Source organism: Orussus abietinus, unplaced genomic scaffold (genome assembly GCF_000612105.2).
Source record: "Orussus abietinus isolate OABI.00-Male unplaced genomic scaffold, Oabi_2.0 scaffold4, whole genome shotgun sequence".
Taxonomy (NCBI): domain Eukaryota; kingdom Metazoa; phylum Arthropoda; class Insecta; order Hymenoptera; family Orussidae; genus Orussus; species Orussus abietinus.
This window is the reverse complement of record NW_019396014.1, coordinates 2,123,620-2,133,846: the sequence shown is the minus strand read 5'-3', so window position 1 is coordinate 2,133,846 and position 10,227 is coordinate 2,123,620. Positions and strand designations below refer to the sequence as shown.

General features: G+C 49.0%; 1 protein-coding gene across 3 annotated transcripts; it reads left to right on the top strand.

The window, feature by feature from the left end:
* The first annotated feature begins 184 nt into the window (after nt 1-184).
* On the top strand, nt 185-8,091 carry LOC105695459 (protein spaetzle 5). Of its 3 annotated transcripts, XM_012416999.2 has the most exons (9): nt 185-201; nt 295-354; nt 1,045-1,286; nt 2,789-2,940; nt 5,792-5,881; nt 5,961-6,113; nt 6,217-6,402; nt 6,503-6,730; nt 6,807-8,091. In XM_012416999.2, the coding sequence occupies exons 3-9, from the start codon at nt 1,257-1,259 to the stop codon at nt 6,976-6,978; spliced, it is 1,011 nt and encodes a 336-aa protein (XP_012272422.1). In that variant the 5' UTR covers nt 185-201; nt 295-354; nt 1,045-1,256; the 3' UTR covers nt 6,979-8,091. The 3 variants fall into 3 exon arrangements, with proteins under 3 accessions (XP_012272422.1, XP_012272423.1, XP_012272420.1); XM_012417000.2 differs by lacking the exon at nt 185-201 and having other exon boundaries at nt 243-354; nt 1,049-1,286; XM_012416997.2 differs by lacking the exons at nt 185-201; nt 295-354 and having other exon boundaries at nt 743-1,286.
* The last annotated feature ends 2,136 nt before the right edge of the window (nt 8,092-10,227 follow it).

The window sequence follows — 10,227 nt, the reverse complement described above, 5'->3', positions numbered from 1 at the left end:
AAAACTATTTTCTGCCGAGTGGAACGACCAACCGAAATGTCGGCAATGAAACCACAGTCGACACGGTAGTTCACGTAATTTAGAACGCTTTGAAATACCAGGAAAACTGAGTCACGATTGAGGAACTAGCGCCGCCACAAATCGCTTAGTCACTCGGTCGAAAGATGGCGCACCTGAGCTATTCCTCGAGCACCTTACATCGTAAGTAGATCATAATCGCTTAACTAGAACGATACGACGATCCCTCAAAACTCCGACGTGATTATCTCTCTATTTCTCAGATATCTACAAAAGATCCCAATCAGGAGTCCCGATCGGAAGCCATTTTCACGGGCAGCGTTTGCATTCTAACAGGTACAATCGATCTGTCCCAGTGCACTCGCCGATCTGCAAACGAGAACGGTACATGCGACGTCCTTGCACGCTCTCCGAGCATCGAGCCCCGTCAGCGGTGCGATCGCCGATGAGCGGAACGGCCGCGGGCCGCGAACGGCACCGCATTGTTTCCGTATCTTGACGATCTTCCGGGGCTCGCAGCCGCTCTACCCCGTGCGATGTCCGCCGATTCGGCATCGATATCCGAGTTCGCGTTCGAATCTTGATTAGCACCCGAGATTCGGCAACATGTGCAACGGTGAACCTGCACCTTCGCGAGGGAGGCTCCACCTGGAATTTCGTCGCGGTATCGCGCCATTTCCTTTTGAATTTTCTTGTGAATTTCCTTGCGGAGAAAGAATAGGGAGAGTGGGCCGGGTTTCGAGACCGACGTGGCCGAGGGCGACGCCGATCGGGTCCCGGAGTCGTCGAACCCCTCCGGATCAGCGGGGGACACGCACGAGGCGGCCAGTGAAAGTGTCTCTACGTACATTCGAGACTCGACACTCGACGGTCCGCGTTCGCTGTACACCCGTGTCCTCAGCCCCACCTTGGATCGGGTCGCGGGACTCGCGTGTCCTCGCCGATTCGTCCCGGGCAAACCGAGTCGGAGATCGGAGGCGCACGCACGCGCCCTTCGCCCGCGCTAACCTCACTTTTCGCTCGAAGGTAGAGGGCCGCCATGAGAAACGCCATAAACGCCGAATCGCGCGCTCCCCGAGTCTGAAGATCCTGTTAGGACCTGCCAAGCCCAGTTGAGACCAGTACTCGGTTCCTCCACCCGGGACTGGCGCGCCACCGAGAGGGGAAAGCGGCGAGTGGAGGACCGGGAGACCCCGGTCTCCGGAGACGGCCGCTCGGCCCCAGGATAAGGCACCGACATGACGCGACGCTGGGGAGTCTTACTTCTGGTGAGTCCTTTGTATACTCCATTTCCCGTAGTTTTCTACACACCTAACAGCGCCATTATACGCGTGCTAGCCAGGGTTGGGTAGTGACGCGTAATTCCAAGTTTTTTTTACGTGAAATTCTCAAGGGAAGTATTTTACGTAATATTCAAGTAAAATGTTTAAGAAATTACCCAATAAAGATGGCGGTCCTGTAAGCTCACTTTTTTCAAGTGGCTAAAGCATGAAATCATTTCATCATCATCTGACACCCTGTATTCGTGATACAGATAATTATTGTGGAGCGGTCGAAGCGAGGGTAATTTGAGTATGACTCATAACTCGGTGCGTGTTGTGGTTTTCCCGATGGTCGTGGTTTCGAAAATGAAGTCATTCGGACCTCGGTGGGTCTTTTCTACGACCTTTTCGGAGGCTCGTGAAAGTACGGATGTAAATAGACGGACGGCAGAGCTAATGGGAACGAATTTCACGGTCACGCGGTCCTCTTGTTGGAAGAGGAGAAATGATTTCTCTACGTGGATAGAGAGGAGACTTCGTGAATTGCCCGAGTATAAATATTTACTCGAGACCTAATTCCTCTATTCGAGAACGTTGATTTCTTGGGAATAAAATCGCGACGCAATACGGGATAGAGGCGAGATTTTCGACAAAAATTCACGATTGATATTCTTCGATTGAAAGAAATGCGAGGATCGGCAGTAATTGGAGTCACTTTAGTTCAATGAGTTTATATGAAAGTTGCCAAAGTGATCAATCTATACCAACAGTCGATTCGAGCGACGCATAATCATAGTAATCAGAGATTTAATGACGTTCGAGATCTGTAATTCCCGACATGGATTGAGTCATTGATCAAATAGGAATTGGATTTTAATCGAGGAAAAAATTCAAACTGAAGAAGGACCCGAGATGCTATTGAAAGGACTCACTCGATATCCAACCAGACGTCCTCTAAGCAGATTTCACTGTAATGAGCTTGTACATGATTGATATTAAAAAAGACAATTTGAATATAAGTGGACAGGAACTCATCAATCATAGCCGAGGGCATGTAACGCGGATCGTAATAAAAATTCATTGAAACGATCGAAGTTAGAATGAAATTCGATAGTTTTTTATGAATCGCTATCATTAAGATGAAATCAAATCCCCTTGGTGTCGAGGACTGGATAAATGGTGAAAGCCTTCTAAGGATCATCGTTTAATATAGACCTACACGCAGGAATAAATCGAGGAATAACAGGTTTTGTATGTATAGAGGCAGATAACAAATTTCGTTCTAACCAGCGCGCATAGAACTTAAAATTAAATTTAAGTGGAGGAGAAATCTCTAGACGAAAGTTCAGAACGCGAGTTATTTTAAGGACCTATTCAAGGACGGACGTTCGAATCAAATTCGACTTTCCTTTGGCCATTCGAGTTTTTATTTGGGCAGCACAATAATGTCGCTAACGCGTTCGAGCGCCTTTTCAAATTTCTAGGACTCATGGCTATTTTTTTTACAGGTGTTTGTCGCAGGTGTCCAGAGTGAGCCCTGCACCACTTATGGTTGTTTCACGGGGTATCAGGAACCATTCGTGCCAGCACCACCGGGTCATACCCCAAGGTGCGCAAAACCGGGACAGACTTTCTGCGAATCACTGGAGCATTATCCTCAGTAAGTTACCCTGTATTTGTTCCGTAAAGTCATATAAATGGATCCGAGGTTTTCTTCTCAGTCGTCTCTTGGACGAAGATAGGATCGACGGGAGTCTGGTTGCGGACAATGCGAGGAGTAATTGACTAGAAAACTGGCTAGATGCGAGATTAGGCGCGGTCGTGGGCGAAATTCTCGGCGGAAAAAAGCCGAAGAGCCGCTCTTATGCGGCTCGTTGCGCACCTGCACGTACACGCACTTAATTTACCTACACGCGGGTCCGATGCACCTGCGATAGCGTTCGGGGTACACGGGTACGTGCATTTTATGCAGTTTATACACGTCTGCACGTATGCACGAACGTGGTCGATATTGCAGCGTGACGATCGTTTCTTCGCATCTTCCGACCATTGTGTAAAAATTCAACGAGGGTGGAGAGAGAGAGACGCGAGATCCTTGGCTACTTCGGTTACGTCGGAATTACTACGCACTCTCGTGCGTGTAATGGTCTTGCGCGATGCTTGGTATCTCTCCGTGCTCGGAAAGAAATAAGAGATTATTATTCAGGGGATTTTACGAGCAATATTTTACGCACAGGTTCGAGGGTCGGTTGTCGGGAAGTGCGTTAAATTTTCGCGTAATGCCGCGGCTAATGCGTTCGCTCGTAGCACTTGCTTTTTCAGCCGAAAGGTACTATCGGCGAACTGACATACGAATCGCTTTCACTTGTCTTAGAGGTGGTCGCTTAATTTTCAAATCTCCGTTGGTTAACCGGTTATTGTATAATATCATCCAATTAGAATGCGTTAAACGCTTCTCGTCTAGCAGATTCAATGCCGGTTTATCGCGAGTACGCCTGTGGATTAATAAGGGGAAAAAGAAAATCCGATGCAGACTGGGTCTGACGAGCGACGCTTATTCGTTTACATAATTTAACAGAACGTAACGCGGGTAATACCTTGAAGGCGAGACCAGAATCGCAACGACAATTATCAATCATTAAACCTTAACGTCAAGATTATTCGTAGCCCAGCGTACGATTTTCTTTTTTGTTTTTTAAGCTTATTAGGTCTCTTATAAATATCAATGACGTAGGAAATTTCACATCACGTTATATCGCGAAATGCACCAAGAGGCATAAAGCTAATAGCGATAATCGTTCGGTGCAATGACACCGTTTTAATGACGCGAGTGCAGTTTGACCCCGTACGGGGTCATGGAAAACCTTGCGATAGACGCTATCACCTACTAACGTAAAATTAAAAAAAATCCTGGTTTTAATGTACAGAAAAATTCCTTCTTGTTCGAGTATCAAGTAACTCCTTTTACAAGGTGCATTACACCTTACGACAACCTCTTGCACCGGTGGTATCGATAAATGCACCTGACGCGTGTTTCCGTGAACACTGACACAGAAAGAGGCGCGACGAATTATCACGACAAAGGATGTTGTCTAGGACGATGATGGGGCAAAAAGTGGCCCCGAGAGACGATGCTCACTTGGCCTTATAATAACGGAGTCGAGTTGCACAAGTGCAAACCGAAGGCTCGAAAACTGGTCGACCGTATTATGTAAGGACTTGCCGCGGCGTTAAGCGAGAGATTCCCAGGTGACGATGATCATTCCGCCGTGACCGTGGCCTTGGTCGGATCGCGTTTCTTCTCTGCATCCAGGTATCCACGGGCCAGAAATCGTCGATCGGCCGATCGAGGGATCTCGGAGATCCCAAGGAAAGGCGAAATCTCGGCAACGAGGCATTGGTCTATCGTGGGAAAATTTGATAAGCAGCCGGGGTGTGGAAAACGTGAAAGTTGTTGAGTAACGCCGGGGAAGAGAACGAAAGGGAGAAAGCTTTATTCCTGCACTTGCATTATTCAAGCGGATCATTCGTGGGGAGATCTTTAAGGATCCAACCTACAGAGGCGTCGGTGATTACTGCATCGAGTACCGAGCATCGTAACGGCACATACTTACTGGAGAATTTCCAATGTGAAATTTGGGACAGGAGGACGAACGATAAAGAGGATTAGGATGATACCCGGAAGGGGGGCCGAAAGGAAAGCGATCGACGGACAAGACGGATCGTAAAATAAGTCTTTCCCTTTTTCACACGTCTACGAAGGCCCCGGACGAGAGAGAAGGAGAGAGGCTCGATTCCGAGGAACTACGAGGAAGCGTTTCAGGTGCATGTCATGAATTAAACATGGCGGACACCTCTGGTCTCTCGACACGGTGAAAGTATGAAGAACAGCGGATGACCCACGGATGATGGGTTATACCATCCGACTTAATTGCCTCCTTGGGATAGATCGAGACATTCCTCGGGGACAAGTCACCCAGGAACACCATTCCTGGGAGATCGATGACTCGATCCAATCCGACTCGACATGGGGCTCGTTAATGCGGAATCGCGTCGCACTCGGGAACGCGTCCGGATTTGCGATCGATGGGCTCTCGTTGACTTATTCCGTCAGGTTCTCGAGAAAGGCGGAATCGCGGTCGCGATGTTTGTTAACGAGGGGAAGTCCCGATCGCGTTGGCGGATTTTGATCGCCCAAAGGAGTTTTAGAACTTTCGGTCACGCAGGCGAAATTTACATCCTTCTTTCTCTTTCTTTGGCCGCACCCACTGACGAAATTTAGTTATGCGTCTCGCGGACGGAGTTCGGTGTGCGGGATTTTTTTTTTCAGGACTCGTCGGAAATCGTGTCGCGAAATCGGGGCCGTTTCACCGGATTTACCTGGACGTGCGCGATTTTGCGATCTTGCGTGCTGGGGAAAAAAAAAAAAAAAAATGAATACTGGCGATCGTACCCTTGGTTAATGACGTTTGCTGTCTAAGCGATCGATTGGGTTTGGTTTTTTTTTCCAGACAACTCATCAGGTTCCTCCTTGATCGATGCAGCTTCGATTTCCGGACGATTTTATTGGGAGAATCGCGAGAAGACTTCAACTCCTATAGGTACGTTTGTGATTTCAGTACCTCGGGATTTAGTGTGACGTGGTCTTGATTTTTTTTTTTTAATATGTCCTCTGGCTAGATCGAAGCCGGACTACTCGGGAGGCTATCATTATCGGAAGGCGGATGATCCTCAGGTGATTTCTTCGTCGATTCCGTTTTTACCACCGCAGTATCCTTTGGGACATCCTGCGGTGATCTACGGGCCTCCGAATAATGGATCGCGAGATCAAGGGTGGGTTTAGTGTGTTCAATGAATTTTCTGAATAACTTTAAAATAATGTACCAATTCGATACTCATAGGCACGTGAATAATGTGTACTATTTTTTTTTTTTAGATCTACGTATCCGACTACGGCATTGCGCTCTCAAAGAAATCCATTCTTCACTGAACCATCATCTACACAATCGAACTCGCAGTTGCAGCAATTGCGACAATCCAGTAAACCCGACCCTGTATTTTATCAGCGATCGCAGCAATCCTTAGATCCTTTGAAGCAGGAGCAAGGCTGGTTTTCAAACAGGTATTAACGATGACGATGAAATTCTACGGACATATCCTCGTTAAAGCAATAGTGTCATGTGTATATTCCAATCGTTTCTTTTTTTTTTTTTTCATTTCAGATATGTTCGAGGAACTCGTCGGACCAATCCATTGTTAGAGTTTGCGAGTTTGGGGAAGCAACGCGAAAAAAGACAGGCTTTCAACCAGCCCATCCCTCTCTGTCCTGTCAATCCCCAATACATCACACCAAAGGCTGCTTTGAACAATAAAGGCAACTGGATGTACGTCGTGAACCTCCAGGAGCAGGACGAGAGGTATACGCAGACTGTTCGAAGCGAGACGTGCTCGTAAGTATAATTATTTGTCTATACATTTTTAATCACGGAGGCATCTGAAGTAACGCTTTAATTACTCATTGTTTAGCACGACGACGTGCAATGGACTGTGCTCCCTGCCTGCCGGCTATACGAGCAATTGTCAGCAGCAATATGTCCAGAAACGACTGGTAGCTCTAGATGGAAGCGGAAATCGATTGTACAATGACATCTTCTGGTTTCCTCATGGCTGCTCGTGTCAGGTCACGATGAATTATTGATAGGATCATTCAAATTTACGCGGTCAAGAGAGAAGGAGAGAGAGAGAGCAGCGATGGGCGGAAGTCTAGAGATCTATGATCAGTCTCGATCAAAGAATGGTCGAAGCTGATGGTTGCTTCGACACTCCCGATTCTTTCTTTTTTTATTCCTGCAAGGAGACTTAAGAAACATCCGGATGGAGAATCCGGATGACTTGCCTAGGTATACAGGTTCAGTCAGCACTGAATTTATAACGGTCTGCTGTATCGATTGAGGAGAGGTCGAGGCTCATGACTATCTTGACATTAAGTTATTTGCCTTTTATTTTATATTCCGACGACGTGATTCCGAGAAGTTTTGTCCTGGTGGGGAGTAAATTCATCCAACTGGTTGGCCGAATTTATCAATGGTGAGTCACAAGTAGTTGAGGCATTTTATCTATTTTCTTTCCACGGTTGGTAACGCGAGATCAAGTGGTAGTCGGCAATGTACCCTGAAATTCACCGTAGCACGTCCCACGTGGAAGAAAAGAGTCTGCTCGGTCGGTATGCAGATGGCTCTACTGTAAGGACTTTCGCTCTCTCTTTCTCGTTTTCGAGGGTCTTTACAGTCTCCCAACGAATTTTCACCCTAAAGCTCCTTTATACGTTTTTCTTTTTTAACCTTGAAATACCGAAAGCATGAAATCATATTTAAGGAAAACATAGGTTAAGTTATCTAGCTATGTTTATACGTCTAGATTAAGTGTATCTAATCAACGCGATATAAATTATTTTTTCCTTCGTACTTTCGAGAGAAGTTGACGGGAATGGGGGAGACGGATCACGAGGAGTTGGCGACAAGAAAATGCGGGAAACGTACACGTTGACTGTATGCATCCCGAGGCGTAAAACAAGAGATCCCGATTTTCCTAGGGAGGTAGGTGGGTTCGGAGGGCAGGGGTGCGGGTGAGGAAATCGTGGAAGGGGGAGGTCAGGCACGCGCAAGGGCGTACGCACTTTGACGCACCGGGACAACGCACCCTGTTCTTTACGCGCCGGTCACCTTACCAGCCCTCGGCGTCCTTTCAACCCTCGCCCTCACCCTCACCGGCCTAGCGGATCCTCCACCTACGGTGCTGCCAACATTTTTATTTTTCTTTTTCCCTCCGTTCCTTGGCCCCTGCAAGGTGGAAACGCGTTTTCAATGAAATACGCCGCTCGTCAAGGAAAACCGGCACAAAGCTTGGGGTTGAAAAAAATCCCGGAATATATATATTTTTTTTTTAATTTTCCTGTTCAAAGCGACGGCACGTCCGAAGTATTTCCGAGGCTACAAGAGTTACCCCGAGACCAGACCTATTATTATACATATTACCTTTTGCTCGCAAAGTTCTTGTAAATCTCTGTGTATAAATCTCAAAGGACCCGTGACCACCTCCACTTCTCTCATTCGTGAGAAAAGTGGAATCCGTCCCTGCAGCTCCTTCGACTATTTGTGTAAGAAACAGAGATAAGGATCTTTGTATACCTTTTATATTAATTTCCGTACACTCGATAAGAATAGTATATACGTTTTGTATTTGTGGAACAAGATGGTGGCGTTAGGTTTTCACCCTGTGGGGAAAAAACTCGGATCGAGCGCAAGACCTCGGAGATCGAAAAAGCTACCCCTGCGCGCATCCCGGGTCGCGGCGCCGCTCCCCCACTTGGCCGCGCGCGGTGCGTGCACGCGCACGCACTTCCCTCCCCTGGCGCGCGCACCACCCACCGGGTCCCCCCCTCCGGATTCTGCAGCGCGCTGCACCCCCGTGTCGCGTGCACTTGTGCGAACGTGTCGTATTCGCTCTCCAAGCCTCCCCCACCTGCGAGGGTTAAAAAAAGGGCTGGATTTCTAGGCACGTACGAGCGCGCGGCCGCGCACACACGCGTGCCCCACCGCTCTTCGGCACACCCCCGCGCCCGTAATCCAAGAGTGCGTAAGGGGCTGCAACGCGACTCGGGGGTGCTACTTGAAGGGTTTCCATTATACGCGTGCACGCACCCCCCGAGTCGAGTCCTGGGATATTTTCGCTCTCGTGCTAATAGGCCAGCCGTGTACCTGCGCACGCAATTATCCTGCGAGGGCGCCGCGGCGCCGACGTCGCGAGGATCCGCTGGAGGGCCGGCGACATTTTCCTCTCTTTTCTTCTTCTCCTTTTGGAAGCTTCCGAGGGATGTTCCTCCGCCCTCGGAGGGCGCTTTTTCCCCGACTTCCCGCGCGTAAAGTTGTTGCCACGCGCGTCGCCGAAGAATTCTTATGGTAACCATAATGGATTTTTAGAAGCTTCCCGGGGGAAGGGACGAAGTCCGGAATATTTCCGACGAGCTCCGGGATTTCGAGTGGACACGTTCAATTAGAAATATTGTCTCGTTCGGTGTCTGTTTCGAGGTTTCCCTTTTACTTTCCTCTATGCGGGATAAAACATGGCGCCGTGGCGGCAAGGATCGTACCGGGTTGCCTTTCTCGCTCTCCCGGCCGTCGCGAGATTTTTCGACGCTTTTGTTCCCTTTTCCTCCTTTTTACTGCATTTCCCGTGTCTCCTTCTCCCGGCCCGCGACCTCTCTCCCTTCTGGCCCTCTTTGTACCGAGACGCGATGGCGGAGCGTCTCGCCATTACTCTTCGTTCCCCGAAACTTTCCATTTTCCGCGTCTTCCGTCCTCTCGTTTCCAATTTGCCGCGAGCACTTTGGACCTCTAATTATTCTTAATTACCTATATTTCCGAGGGCCTCCTTCCCCGGCACGGCAGAGGCTGCGACAAAAGTGCAACGATCATCCAAAATGACGAGCCAGCTCGGGGGGGGGGGGGGGGGGCGAGAGGTGGAGGTGAAAGAAAAAAGAATGAAATGGAAGGGGGGGAAGAAAAAAAAGAGGAAAATATTCCTCCAAGCAGCCAGGGCCGCGTCGATGCCCCTCGGCCTCGCGCTAAGTAGAAACAAAGCCATCCAAAATAACGCGAAAACTCCCCGGCAGAGGCGAAGGTAAAAGCAGTCGGTAAGAGAGCGCAAGCTGGAAGCTCTCGGGGAAAATTGAACGGCTTCGACGAGCTTTCCCTCCCCCCGAGCCTCCTCCTCCTCGGGTGGTCGTGCGCGAAAAACTTTTCCCCCCCCTTGAAAATGCCCCGTTTCCACGTGCGCCCCTTCCTCCTCCCTCCTTCGCCCCTGCCCCTCCCCCCAAACGCCCGCTCCTGGGAGCGTTCTCGCGCGAGTAATCTCGGCGAAAAGTACGAGAGAGTCGCTGGCTCCTTTC